This window comes from Xyrauchen texanus, chromosome 13 (assembly GCF_025860055.1).
Source record: "Xyrauchen texanus isolate HMW12.3.18 chromosome 13, RBS_HiC_50CHRs, whole genome shotgun sequence".
In the NCBI taxonomy this organism is placed as follows: Eukaryota; Metazoa; Chordata; class Actinopteri; order Cypriniformes; family Catostomidae; genus Xyrauchen; species Xyrauchen texanus.
The window spans coordinates 15,264,228-15,280,179 of NC_068288.1; the positions used below are offsets into that span (position 1 = coordinate 15,264,228).

General features: G+C 39.4%; 1 protein-coding gene across 2 annotated transcripts in view; it reads left to right on the forward strand.

Moving 5' to 3' along the window:
- The window catches only part of prkcaa (protein kinase C, alpha, a), a 117,657-nt gene that overhangs the window by 21,928 nt on the left and 79,777 nt on the right, over window positions 1-15,952 (forward strand). For both annotated transcript variants that reach the window (XM_052140957.1, XM_052140958.1), the window contains exon 3: window positions 15,511-15,593. In XM_052140957.1, coding sequence (XP_051996917.1) covers window positions 15,511-15,593 — 83 coding nt within the window. The remainder of the gene's footprint in view (window positions 1-15,510; window positions 15,594-15,952) is intronic.

Here is a 15,952-nt window from a genome sequence, read left to right on the forward strand (position 1 = left end):
CCAAATTCTGACAGTATCACATGTTTCATGCATATAAATGAAGCGTGTCACTGTCATGGAAATACGCCGAACATTCAACAAGGACGCACTTAATGCAACAGAATGTTTTCCATATTTCTATTCTTCTAATTAGGGGTGTCAGTTTCCCACAACTTCCCACAATCCATCATCATTTAAATGAATGATCGATTAACCTCTTGAACATCTGAACATGAAAATAAAATAAATGATGGTCTTATGGCAGACAGACATAATTATTTATTTCATTAGAACTGTTTTCAGAATTTTATTGTATTTGTTCTTAATGTTTGTTGTAAATGTTGCCGATGTGGTCCAAGACAAGTTTCGACTTCAGTTGCAATAAAGTTGTTTTGTGTTATTCAACGACCGCTTGCTTGATCTTCACAAAACATGCAACATTATAAAGCTTAGACTCTTTACAATGATCTGGTCTGACCCTTCTAAAATTGTCCTTAATGAACCCAATCAGCTTCCCCCACTTTAGTTCCACGTGCCGGTCAAACATGTCACTGACCGTTTCATCCTGTCTTGCAAGACTGTGTCAGGTGATGTGGAGGTAGTGTCATCTGTACCGGTTTATCCTACAGTGCTACGATTAATGTGCTTCACATGTCTCCCAGCAGCAGTGATGACCCGATATATGTAAACGTAATTTCCATCAATCATGGCGAGTTGTAATGTGTGAGGAAAGCATGGCACTGAGTGCCAGTTAACACGAGTTTGGTTGTTGGCTGCCTCTATGTTTTGCACACAGAGAATCACTTAACCAGTGAGTTCCAATGATGCCACGGCCTCCTTCAGCTTCTGTTTCTCCGAGAAGCGCTCTGCAAGCCGGACCGCTGATTTCTCCTGGCATTCCCAGCCTGTGCAATGACATATGATGATAATATAGCTTTCCCTTGGAAGTGCGCTCCAGCAGGGTTTCAGCTAACCCCAACTGAATCATGTTCTAACATGCCGAGCCTTTATTCGGTTAGTTATTGTACTTCAACATGAAATGCTGGAATCTGGTTGAATGAAGTTTATCAAGTCATTTATTTATATAACGCTTTCACAACACACCTCGTTTCAAAGCAGCTTTACAGAAGATCAGACATTAACAGAATTAAAGATTAAATATGATTGTGAATTCTGTTTAAAAATAAATAATGATGTAATTCAATAGTAATTGTGTTGATAACCCCAGTGAGGGCTAATGCTGTTAATTATACAGGGAACATTTTAACTAGGATCATTAGGAAAATATACATTTTACTAATTATATTTTATTACTTTTCATCATTTTGGTCACGATTTGGCTATTTAAAAATGAACAAATAAATGTTCAATCAATAAATAAGATTTTATATTTCATATATTATTTTTGTTATATATTTATTGTTAAAATGCATAATTTGTACTATTTCCAAGTATTTACATTGATTTGTTGAACATGTGCTAAAACCGGTACTGTCTCTTTAAGAAAAAAACAGCGCCTTTAAATGAGCATGTTAACGAGAGAGGACTCGAACGGCTTGACCTCATCTGGCCGATACATGGGTGGAATTAAATGTTTTATTTTGTAGTTGTTTTGAGTAAAGAACAGAAAGGGTTTGAAACGAGTGAGAAACGGTCGGCGTGGATCTCGTCCTTGAGCATTACACAGAATAACTTTTACTCTCAACATGTAGTGAAAGATCTCCGTGAATACTCCACCACAACACTACACAATCACTGCTGAGTGAACCAGCCAGTTGCTGGTTTCATGCTTTCTGAGTTTTTGGGTTTTGCTGTTTCCCATGCTCAACAGAAAAGGGCAGCGCTTAATTGTTTTATACAACTAGACCGGCCAACTGGGAGAAGTCCCGGTGCTTCTGATGGCCATCCCTGGGGAGCTGCTGGAGGGCACAGCACAATGCACGATAATTACATATATTAGAGAAAGATGTCAACTTACAAATGACCAAAAAAAAAAAAAACAATGGCCTTGAGATGGAGGAAATGTCTTTTTTTTTTCCTGACCTGATAATCTGTTTAAAGTTGTGCTGTTATCAGGAGACAAAAGCCAAGGTTGCTATAGTAACCCACAGAACAGTCTTTGTGACCATTAGCCCTTCTCAGTGATGAGGGTTCAGTGAGGTGCAATTGATCTGCCAAACCAAGAACCACAGCTGCATCTTAAAATACACAAAAAGGGCTTTTCACTCTAAACTTTACACTGTCTTAACATCATTTTAAACCCCAGGTTAAGACTACTTTTAACCCTGCGTTAAGCAACGTTTCACACTTGGCACAAAATTGCGATGCCAATTATACATGTTATGAAAATGCAGTGCTAGAATGGAAGGGCAAGTTGTTTACAATGGGCATCCAATCACAAATCAAACATTTCTCACCTTAATAAATACATTTACATTTAGTCATTTGGCAGACCCTTTTATCCAAAGCAACTTACAAATGAGGAACATAACAAGCAATTTGTCATTCAAAAGCCAACGATATCTGCAGAATCGCACTTCCAAAGTGGCTGGAGTAGTGTGGACTGGTTAAGTGCTCGTAGAACAGGTTCTTCAGCTGGTTCTTGAATGTTGAGATGGTATCAGCAGATCATGTGGATGTTGGAAGCTCATTCACCACAGAAGAACAGAGAAAGGGAACGATCGTAAAATGGACTTTATGGCGGAACCACTTGGCGCCGCTCGTTCATTGACAAATTCATCACCAATTCTTCGCTCCAGCACTGGGAACCCATTGAAAGCCGTCAGTGGGTCCTCACAGTTCACTAGAACAGTTTTGAGGGCGGGCGTTCACAGGTATACAGATGCTGGTGGCGTATGGGAATAGCAACTATTTCAGCCCTCTTTACATATTGCACTCATTCTCCAGGCTGCATTTAATAAAACAATGTAGAATTTCCCCAATACTGCAAATCCAACCCTCCTTGTGGCAAGGAAATCATTCGGCTGCTCCGTCATGACAAGGGGGCTCCTGTAAGATAATGCACATAACATATGGATGATAATGCACAATTACCGTAATTTCCGGACTATTGAGCGCACCTGAATATAAGCCGCACCCACTGATTTTTAAATAAAATATTATTTTGAACATAAATAAGCCGCACCTGTCTATAAGCCGCAGGTGCCTACCGGTACATTGAAACAAATGAACTTTACTCAGGCTTTAACTGAAACACGGTGTGGCAGCGGGGCGTGGTCAAGCGCCCGTCCGGGAGAGAAAAGCGGTAAGGCGCTTACACCTGAGCTAAATTATGTCTAACACCGGTGTCTAATTTCAGTAAGCATGGGGAGAGCGGCATAAAAAGGCAGCAGCCACAGAGCTGAGAGAGTGACACACGTCAGTCTAGTGTTGGCACATAGAAGAATTGAGAAACTTTATAAAATTGATTAAACATTGCTGTGGCCATTAAAAGCCTTACCTGGAACGTCAAGTGCCCTGCTGAAAACTGTCACACTGGTGCCCATGTGACAGTTTTCCCAAGGACATGTGAAGCAGGGCACTTGAAATTAGACACCGGTGTTAGACATAATTTAGCTCAGGTGTAAGCGCCCTTACAGCTTTTCTCTCCCGGACGGGCGCTTGACCACGCCCCCGCTGCCACACACGGCTTGTAATAAAACATTTGCAGTAAACAGTAGCCTACCAAGAAAGTCATTGGTCACTATCTTCCTCGTCCTGTGCACTGAAACCACTGAAGTCATCTCCTTCGGTGTCGGAGTATAGCCTCAGATTTAGTTGTCTTTTGCACTGAGTCAATTCCTCACGCTGCTGTTTCCAGCGTCTTATCATCGACTCATTAAGACCAAGCTCCCGTGCAGCAGCTCTATTTCCTTTTCCAACAGCCAGATCAATCACCTTCAACTTGAAAGTAGCATCATATGCGTTTCTCCATGTCTTTGCCATGGTGAGGGTGACAAAATGACTACCGTAATCAGAATGATGGGAAGTTTGAGCGCGCTTGATTTAATCTAAACAGTAAACAAAAAAAGTTGTTTGACCTTAACCCGTTCGGCAATTTCATTGGTCTAATGAAAGCTTCACGCCGCCAAAAAACTGAGCACGTCACAGAATGTTTTTTTTTTTTTTTTAATAAAATTTGAAAGCGGGAAAAATCCATATATTAGCCGCGTCATTGTATAAGCCGCGAAGTTCAAAGTGTGGGAAAAAAGTTGCGGTTTATAGTCCGGAAATTACGGTATTCACATTTTCTTTAGTCTTATTTTTAGAAATGCACTTAAAAAATGCATTAAGATGTAAACCCAACGAATGATGACAATTGCCATTTTTGGGTGTACTGTCCCTTTAACATGAGTATGATAAACGTTGATGAGAACAAGCTGTGGTCATGTAAAGAATAATCATTAACCCTTTACAACAAGGTGTTCGTTAACATTAGATAAAGCTACACTATATAACTCCAGAAAAGTACCAGAAAACCTAAAATGGGCCATGTTTGGCTTTTCCAGCTGGACAATGATCCAAAACACGCATCAGAATCCACACAAAAATGGTTTACTGACCATGAATTCAAGGTTCTGCCATGGCCACCCCAGTGCCCTGACCTGAACCCCATAGAACACCTGTGTGGTGAACTGAAGGGGAAAGACCACCAGCATGGACCTCTGGATTTGAAGGATCTGGAGATTCTGTGTGGAGGAATGATCTCAGATCACTTGCCTTGTGTTCTCCAACCTCATCAGGGATTATTGGAGAAGACTCGGAGCTGTTATCTTAACAAGTATTCAATTAAAGGGTGCCACAAAAATATTAGTTTTTTATGTTGTGTTTGGAAATGTTTGATATCTGTTAGAGGATGGATTTTTTTGAATATTCTGAATGAACGATCAAAAGGATAAATAATAAAGACATATTTTCATATATTTACCAAGAGTGCCAATATTTCTTGCCACCGCTGTAATTAAGTATTTTAATATATATATATATATAAAGTCATGAATTTCAGTAAACATTTAACAGAAACTGATAAACACATCGCGATCAGTACACATTCGATTCATTAAACCATAACAACCAGAAAACAGACCCACACATTACAGCAGGTAAACAACTTCACCACAGATAAAACCGTTTAAAATCTATGAGGAGAGTGATTCACCCCGCTGCTGAACAGCTGTTGCACTCGCGACACAGCCGGACCTTCTTTATTTACACGCAAGGACTGCGTATGTCTGCGATGTTGTGCAAATCTGTCCCTACAGTGGTAAATAAAATCTCTAGTGTACACTTACTGTAGTGAATCAGGGTGCAGCAAAAACACCGTTTGGAAGACGGTTGTTGGTGTACTTACTCAATGACATTTACTTCATTTCTAACTAAAAACACTTACAATAGTGTAGCTTTAAGCATTTTAGTTATACATGTTAATGATTTCTTAATAAAAGTTATTATAAAATATCACCAAATTGGGTGATATATCACCATTATATCGTCCTTTCGAACACCCTGCTCTCTGGGTATCGGCATTGGCCATTAAACCCATATCGGTTAAAAACTCATTGAACTCACAAAAATCTAATTAATAATATATAATTACTAAACTGCGTCTGCTGCGAAGTGTACATTAACATTTTACATTTATGCATTTGGCAGATGCTTTTATCCAAAGTGACTTACAGTGCACTTATTACAGGGACAATCCCCCCGGAGCAACCTGGAGTTAAGTGTCTTACTCAAGGACACAATGGTGGTGACTGTGGGGATCAAACCAGCAACCTTCTGAGTACCAATGTATTATACAGAGCACTTATTACAGGGACAATCCCCCCGGAGCAACCTGGAGTTAAGTGTCTTACTCAAGGACACAATGGTGGTGACTGTGGGGATCAAACCAGCAACCTTCTGATTACAGTTATGTGCTTTAGCCCACTACACCACCACCACTCCTGCAATAATTTTTGTATCTTTTGGGAGAATAGTCAGTACAAGAACTCATGTGTGAAGAGGTCAAACAGACAATCATACATTTTTAAATATTTTATCTCCAGAAAACACTAAATATTTAATTTGATAAATGCTTGTTCCTGCAGCGTTTATGCAGGGGTGTGTTGACACTGTTGCAAGATGCAGAATTCTATTTTCATTTTTAGGGTCTAACCTTGTAAATATTTAGTTAAAATCTGTAGCTGACATAGAATTTGAAACCGTGACAGCTGTATCATTATTATTTATACAGTTTCATGAACCATATCAAATTTATATCTTTGTACTTTAAAAAAAAAGCTAAAATGATGAATGATTTTGTGTGAAGACGCATCCAGGTTTGCTTTTCCCCTGTTTCCACTCCAGTTGCATTATGCTTGCATGTCTGGTCAAAAATCTGGCAACTAAAAACTCAAATTGACAAGCAATTGGTGATTGTTCCTCCAGCGTGTCCGTAGAGGGTTGATCATGGGTCATTATTCAACCTGAAGAGAGCAGCCAGCTGACCAGGACAAACCACTGAATAACATTACTGCACTGCTACAGCAGACATCCTATCATAAGAGATCGAGGAGAAATTGACGACAGACAGACAGGACAGATTTATTAAATAAACTTGTTCTTGTAAGATGTGTGGATGACTTTAGATCAGATGCATCCATGTTTAATTCAGTCGAAAGAGAGTGTAAATGTTCAATAATAAAATAGAGGTAAAGACTGGTTATTAGTAGCACAGTGCTGTGGAGTCACATTCATCTCATAGTAAATAAATCACCTCAGCCACGGTCATTTATCTGACTGCAGACTGATTACCTGCATTCTCCATCAACCTCATGGGCCACATTTAACTGCAGCGCTGTCTGGACCGCTGGAGTCATGATCACCCTTAATAAAGAATGAGCCATAAATCCAAACTCCCCGACACAGCACATTGTGTTCATAAACTGAGATTTCAAAGAACAAAACATTCAGCTTCTTGCCCACAAAACCCCTCACCTGATTCAATAAATGTATGAATTGTGTTAACATTTATGATTCAGTGCACACTTTTATTCAAAGTGAGATGGGAGTCCATGTCAGTGCAAGTAAATCAGATATGTTTTGCGAGATGTGTTTGTCATGTGGGATAGACGGTGTGAGAAGCCTGGGAACACAGTCAGCCCTATAAACAGATGCACCTCTGGGAAAAATCTGCATTGAGATCAATCGTGAGGTCTGCCATGCTGAGTTTCATTAAGTCATTAATCTGGGACAGACGCCAGATCTGGGTCTGTGTCTCCCCTGCATGGTGGGGGGTGCAGGGGGGTGATTCATTTTTAAGAAGCGGTGAGATAAGTTTGTTGCACGGGTTCATTTAATTCATCTTGAAATACTGAAAATAAAGCCATATATTTCACTGCATGTCCTGGACTGGCTGTAGTGAATGATTAGATTTCACAATAATTTTCCCTTTTTACTTTAATGGTCTTAATTACAGCACTGAATCACTGAAATGCAAAGACAGTCAATTAAAATGACAGTGATGACAGTATTTTCCATTTTAAGACATTCAATAGCACTTTGCAATAAGGTTGTACAGTTGAAGTCAGAAGTTTACATACACTTTGGTTGAAGTCATTAAAACTCGTTTTTAACCACTCCACAGATTTAATATTAGCAAACTATAGTTTCAGCAAGTCGTTTAGGACATCTACTTTGTGCATGACACGAGTAATTCTTCCATCAATTATTTACAGACCGATTGTTTCACTTTAATTGACTATAATCACAATTCCAGCGGGTCAGAAGTTTACACACACTAAGTTAACTGTGTCTTTAAGCAGATTGGAAAATTCCAGAAATGATGTCAAGCCTTTAGACAGTTAGCCAATTAGATTCTGATAGGAGGTGTACCTGTGGATGTATTTTAAGGCCTAAGGAATCAGCCAAGACCTCAGAAAAACATTGGGGACCTTCTCAAGTCTGGTTCATCCAAATGCTCAAGACAGCAAATGCTATTCATCTGTACAAACAATATTACACAATTATAAACACCATGTGACCACACAGTCATCACACCGCTCAGGAAGGAGACGCATTCTGTCTCCTAGAGATGAACGTAGTTTGTGTGAAAAGTGCAAATCAACCCCAGAACAACAGCAAAGGACCTTGTGAAGATGCTGGAGGAAACAGGTGGACGAGTATCTAGATCCACAGCAAAACCAGTCCTATATGGACATCACCTGAAAGGCTCAGCAAGGAAGTTGCCGCTGCTCCAAACATCTGTTTATATCATCTGTAACTCTATTCTGTGCACAAATAAACAGATGTTAGTCTTTAAGTAAAACAACACACCTGTTGAATGTTTTTACTACAAGTGTGATGATGAAGCATCATTTTATGGGCATGTGAGGAGTTCACGAACATGACATAATGACGCAAGGATGTACATCATAAGTCTGCAATTTTGTGCCAAATCAAACCCGACAGCTCAAAACACAAATGATTTGTATAGGCTTACCATAGTGTGGTAGGTAAGGGCATTGTTCTCAACACTGATTGTTTATGTACTCAAACAATAATGGCAATTTGTTCATTTTTAACGAAAAAATCGTTCATACAGCAGCTTTAATTGAGACTAGTTCATTTGTACGTCTACAAAAAAGTTGAAAGGTGATTAAAATTGTGTAAAACTTGATATAGTGAAGAAATGCTGACTTTCACACTTCTTATACATTAATGTATGTTTTGAACATCATGTTGGGGGGGGAAAGTTCTTGGATACATGATTATCCATCTGCGAGCTATAGAGTGCTTATTTCTGTGTGCTTTGCAATGTCCCCACAAACCCAGAGGCCCTGCTCCGCACATTTTCTAGTTGCAAAGCATGAAGTTTGGTGGCTTTTGTGAGTGATTTACTTGTAGAGGGTTGATGATGGAGAGATCGGGCAGGGGTAGGCCTGGGGTTCTGCAAATAAAACACTTGGTGTTAATGAGCAGGACGTGACCCAGTCATTTACTAAATAACACCAAGGCCAAAAGTTTTGTTGCCATTTGTTGTCGTATCAGTGTGGGCAAACTGTTACAAGGACAAGGTTTCTGATTTCACCTCTCACAGATCTCCGAGTGTCTAACAGTGTAAATGCGTACAGTGAGTTCCCTTTCAAACACAAAGTAACTGTTCTGCAGCTCTGGGGTCGCAAGTGTTTCTTTCACAGTCTGATGTTTAAAAACCTGAAAGCCGTCTCAATCTGATACACATTCATAATTATGTCATTTTCTGATGTTGAAGCAGAAATGTATTGCAACAGAATAAATGGGAAAGTCCTCGACATGATGCTTTCAGTGGAATACATGCTTATAAATGTGACATGATGTGAAGACATGTGTTATATAACACGTGCTGGTCTTCTACCTACTGTATATTTGAGACCTCTCCTACAATCCAAACAAATTCCCCTCGAGGCATATCCTACATTTATTTGCATGTATTAGCAGTAAGTGTTCGGTAATCTAGATTTGACTGAAGCTGGAATAGAGAAGTTGGTGCAAGACTCCAGACTAACAAAATGACCATGAAATGGGAATGAAATCCCTTTTCAATAAGATTTAAATTCTGGTAACGGGTTAATAATCGATTCATTTTGTTTTGATAAGAGTTAAACCTTCTGTTGCCCATAGAAATATACCTGTAGACAGGGTTAGGTATATATTTTGGATTGTCTCGTGGTAACACTAAATTGACACATGAGAAATGTGTACAGCACATAACACTCACTCTGCCGGATAAATGGAGGCGGTGGGACTGCTCATTCCTCAAATTCATTTGAAGGAGAAGATAAGAGGAGATTATGAAGGAAGTGCGTCCTCTGTGGGGTGGAATTGGTTTGGCTTTAGAAAACGCAATACAGAATACAGAAATCAGCGATTTGCAAGTTTGTTCATCGTGTATGCGTATATATCTGTAAAAAACACAAATATGTCACACATCAGGGCTGTTTATGAAGCTGAAAGGTGATGGTGGCGAGCCTGGTCTCTCCTGAAGGGATTTTCTCCATTATTTGGATCTTATGGAGTTTTTTGTTCATACAGTCACCATTGGCTTGCTCACTGCGGGTCTAACGACAATGATTTTAAAGGCATGCTTTTTAATCTCATAATTCATTATAACCTCACAATGAGGTCATTAATAGCATCATTTTCTGTGAAGCTGCTTTGAAACGATGTGTTGTGAAAAGGGATAGACATGTAAATATGACGTGTTTGTCCTGCTCAGACTGATCCCGTGGATCTTTAATACAACATTATATATTATCGAACAAATAATGTGATTTTTAGATGTTTGATTGATTATGTTAGATGATTGATACGAAGATGTGATCGTGAACACTGTTACCGATGGGCGTTGCCATATTGTTTACATTGCAATGCATCATGGGATTCTGGACTGTTTGATGTCAGAAAACACTGCTGCATCAAAAAAATCCGCTCTGATGTAACGCCTTTATTCTTTATATTTGTAATAAAAGAATAAAGATATTGTGATGTTGAAAAGATTATTTGAGCAGCTGATAATCTGATAATCACTTCAGTCCCTCTCACAAACCGCACATCACACCGGTTGGAACGTAACTGCAAAAACATGGTGGAAAAAGAAATAAATACTAAGTAGTTCTAGTACATAAATGCATAGAAATATAGTAAATAATCTCTGACCTATAATCATGATTCCATCTGAGCACAGGTGGATTTTCAGCATGATACACACCTGTGCAGGTCAGGTTAATACTGTGTGTTACTCACAAGCGCAATGTTGCCCGAGGAACCCTTCTCCGCTTTCAGACGAGCATGGATTACTACCAAAAATCCTTCTTATTTGAACCCGTTTCATGAAGAGGAAATATATTTATTTCTAATTAAATGTATGATTAAACCTTTTCTCCCAGTTAATCCAGAAAGGATGAAATGTTCAGCTGCTGTTGAAGGGGCGTTCACCACCTATCAGTACCTGAACTAATGTGATTGAGAGAGTATTACTTTCATTCATCACACTTGCAGAAATGTTCTTTAGCGGAATGATAGTTTAAATAACTGCTGTATGAATGATGAATGGGATCAATCCATTTGTTCCAGTACTGGGATGTGAGATTTTATTGCCTCTGAGGACTTTGGCCCAGGGTGGAGGTGGTTAATAACGCTCCTCTGATAAGATACAGCTTTGGGACAGTCCGTGAGGGATCGCACTGACACCGATTGTTTATTCAGAGCTGACACATTGTTCATCAGTGATAGAACGATGTGAACGGATCGGACTGTTGTTCACAGTGCAAAGGTGGTCTTTTATCTTCAATTTGGTTTTGGTTTTCTCCCCGATCAGTATTCTCACATTTGCCCTTCTTATGCCCTCATCCAATGAGCATGTCATATGTGATGACTGTTACAAAGTAATATTTTAATATGTGAGTCTCTGTACAGACTGGAGCCAATCACAGCACACAAGACACTTGTATTGTGTTCTCAGAGGAGAGATTGAAGTGACCCTGATTTAATCACTCTGCGGGAAAACTTTTTAATTCCTTTTTAAATACAGGATATAATATTAGTACTAAAGTAATGATAACTGTGTAAACTGAGAATAAATGTTAAATGTTGCACATAATGTGTTTATAATATCTCTCATGTTTGTGCTGTTTCATTGTTCTGTAGAGACGTTTCCTCATCATTTAAACTATTGAGTGAAGGAGGAAGTTCTGTCACATGTATGTCTGGGTTATATAGTGTGTTTAACACTGAAGCCTGTAACTGGTAATGTATACAGAGATGACAGAAGTGTTTGTCAAAGGATGGTCTACTGTCCCGGTGCCACCAGGGCGGATGTTGTTGTTTTTCTTTGAGTGTTGTTCTTGGCCGAGACTCGGTCAATATTAAATCAATTTACCTGTGTTTTCTCAGGTGATATTAAAGGGGGTAATGAAATGATTACACTGTGTATTAGAAAAGCTTGTCAGCAGTTAAACTGTGCTCTATGTGTTAGTGAATCACCGCACACAGCGCTGTCTGACAACTCATACATCTCTTGAGAAGACACGTGATGAAACCTCTCAATACTCTTCTGATAGCAGCGCACTTTCTGTGTGTCAGCACCCTGCAGTGAACACTGCGTTTCCTGCCCATTTGGGTGAAATATTAATGCCAACAGTGGCAGCGTGTTATTATATCCTCCACATTATCGCCCCATCAGCTCAAACTTTAGAAGCTGGCTTTTAAAATGGCCAAATAAAAGATTTAACACACTTAGTATGAACACATCTCCCGTTGCTCTCCTATTTAATCAGCTGGGGGATTGGTTTTAGGATAGGTGGTGTTTTTTCGAACAGAGAAGAGGCCTTGGACGTAGAGTAGGTCTGAAGAAATGCGTATGATATGATATTTATACCAGCGGTAATGGTGAAACGGTGCTGCGGTATGCCGAAGGGGACAGCGAAACACATTGCCACATATCAACCCCCATCTCGACAACTTGACATCGCAAGATTTGATATATTATGTTGAATGTTTTATGGCTGTACGTTCAAAAGTTCGTCTTTCGTTGACCGTTCATCTCGCAAATCTGTCTCAATTTTGGTGTGATAGGCCTTTAAACACACCCATTCTGTACAAACAGGCATCATTTAAAGGAAGAGGATGTAGTTTATGATTGTTGATTTAAAGACGACTCTATGTTTACTATGCAAGCTCATTACTGATGTGTACATACAGTACAATGAGGACTATCCAAATGCTGTGCTGCCTGCTTAGCCACCATGCTAACACATTAAGGATCATGATGGTCGACTAGTCTTAACAACCAACTAGTACATCAGTGGGATCAACTAGTTTATCTATGTTCCTCATTATACTGTATGTGTCAAGTGCTCATGAACAGATGCCTCTTTAGCTGTTTTTGAAGACAGAGAGGGAGTCCGCTTCACAGATGGAGTTGGGAAGGTCGTTCCTCCATTGAGGTATAGTGAAGCAAAAGTCCGGAAAAGCGATTTGGGGCCTTTTGTGTTGATATGAAAAGACGTCGCTCGTTTGCAGGCTTCTGGCGGGAGTGTAGATCTGCAGAAATTATTTTAGGTATGTTGGAGCAGACCCAGTGACTGTTCTGTATGCAGCATCAGAGCCTTGAATTTAATACGTGCATCAACCGGCAGCCAGTGGAGAGAGACGAGGAGGGGTGTAACATGTGCTCTCTTTGGTTCATTAAAGACCAGACGTGCTGCTGCATTCTGGATCATTTGGAGAGGTCTAATAGCACATGCAGCGAGTTCTGCAATGAGAGCGTTACAGTAGTCCAGTCTAGTTATGACACGTGACTGAATGAGCAGTTGTGTGGCATGTACAGAGAGGAAAGGGTCTCATCTTCATGATATTGTAGAATCTAAATGATCTTGCAGTCTTTGAGATGTGGTCGATGAACTTGAATTAGTTGTCAATAGTTACTCTTTGATTTTTGACCATTTTGGAAGGTGTTATTGTAGATTATCCCACTGCACAGTGCTGTTGTTGTATTGAGGAGCTCAGTCTTTCTTAGATTGAGTTGAAGGTGGTAGTTTAAATTAAACATGGATATATATGGATATGTCCTGTGGTATGATTATTTTAAACTGCATTTTGATCATTCTTTTATAGTTATTATGCATATGAGATATGGTCACTGCTCGCTTCCATTCACACTTCTCTTCCAAGCAGACTCATGTTTCGCAGCGTGGCACGCAACTCCTCTCACCTTTCACTCACAGACGGCGTACATCTCCGTAGCAACGTCTTTCTCACGTCACGAGTTCACTTCCGATTCCTTCGACTTGACGATATCCCACCTTAAATAGTTAGTCAAAAAGGATCTGTAATTGGTCAACAGCGTAACAAAATAGAGTGGCTACCGATTGTGTTCTGCCACACAGTTTTTATATTCATTCAGAGACTAATTGGAATATTTGTGCTTTCTTTAAAAAGCAAGATCCTTCAGAAGGCTGTGCAGACAAACCCAGGAACACAACATCAACATCTTAATGTTTTCCATGGTCAAAAGCAAACTACAGTAATGTGTCGAAGTACTTCAATCTCATGATATTGTTTTTCAGTCCTGAAACTTACATGCAAACATGGTGCTTTGTACTTATGTTGCAGAAACTCGAGAGAATGGTGCGATTAACAGACTGACAGTAAAGAATCTGTAATTATGGATATGTTTATGATGAACTGTAGTAATGGTACAATTGATTTATTATGTGTCTTTATTGTTTGAAATGCAGTCTCCCTGAAATAAACCAATATAATGAACGGTACACTGAAAACCCTAATAAGATAATCAGTTGCACTCATTTGACTGAGTAAACTCGTTCCCTCAACAGACCTTATTCACGCTAGCGCCACTAGTGAGGCTGTGAGGGAAAGACTTACAGTCTCTTCAATGGGCTCTACTGCAGTTTAAAGGGTTTTTGGATCGTTCCACAGACAGAACATTGTTAAAATATCATTCTAAGCACATTCAGCACACAGAGAACTCCAGACAACATGAGTTGTGGAAGCTCAGATGTGATCGAGGAGATTTTACAGATTTATACCGTTCGTGTCGTTCCCTCACAGCCTCATTTTCACTCCCATCAGAAATCAAAGATGGCGCTAGCGTGAATAAGGTCTATACCACTGAGATCTCCTAAAACTTGAGTATTTAAGTTCAATTAACTTGTTCCTGTTGAGTGAACTTAATTATTTAGGGTAACTAGATGCAAGTAAATGAACTCTGCTGTTTAAATGTTGTAATTTCTACAGTTGTTTAGATCATACAACAGCACAGGTCAAATGAAAGTGATAACTGGTTCTAGGTCAGTCGTTAAATAAACGTTATTCTCCACAGAAGTGCACATATAGCTGTACTGGGGTTTCAGGGAGAACTGGGACAGGAGGAAGGGGACACCGATCACCCTAATGGTGACATCACGCCAAACTACTATTTGCAACAAACAACACAAATTACACTTCAAAAGAGCTTAAACCTCTATGAATTCTTAATAACAACTATTGAAATGCCCCCATATGTTCCCCAAAGAAACATGTTTAAATGATTTAAGCTGCAAGGGATTGTGGGTATTCCCCATGGCCTCAGTGTTGTATTCAATAGTTTGAGTTATTAACACTTAAAATCTACAGTCTAGGGATTTTTAAGATAAATATGTTCAATTAACGTTTGATAAACATTTGAGTTTTTAGTCCAAAACTTGATATTTCCAGTAATTACAAAATTAAGGTTTACAGTTTTTTTTTTACTTTTGTTTTGTTTGTACTATTTAAGGAGGACATTTTAAGACATTTCAGTTCCCATAGTTTCTGAACAGGTGCCTTGAGAGGATCTACTTGTTGGAGACATATAATAGTGATATTGAATACTTAATGTAGTTTATTAATGTAGGCTGTGATTGGGTGTGTGCGTGCGCCCTATCATAAGTTACCCCACTGAGTATTGACATGTGTTCAGTTCATGTCTAATGTGAGTCTAACATCTCTCTCTATTTCTTGATGTTTCAGTGTGCTGTTTTGTGGTCCATAAACGCTGCCATGAATTTGTCACGTTCTCTTGCCCTGGAGCTGATAAAGGGCCAGACACAGACGTGAGTATACACACGCTCACACACACACACACACACACACACACACACACACACACACACACACACACACACACACACATTCTCACACACACACACACACACACACACACACACACACACACACACTCACACTCACACACACATGTTGTGTTTCCATGTTTTATGGGGACTTCCCATAGACATAATGGTTTTTATACTGTACAAACTTTATATTCTATCCCCTAAACCTAACCCTACCCCTAAACCTAAACCTCACAGAAAACTTTCTGCATTTTTACATTTTCAAAAAACATAATTTAGTATGATTTATAAGCTGTTTTCCTCATGGGGACCGACAAAATGTCCCCACAAGGTCAAAA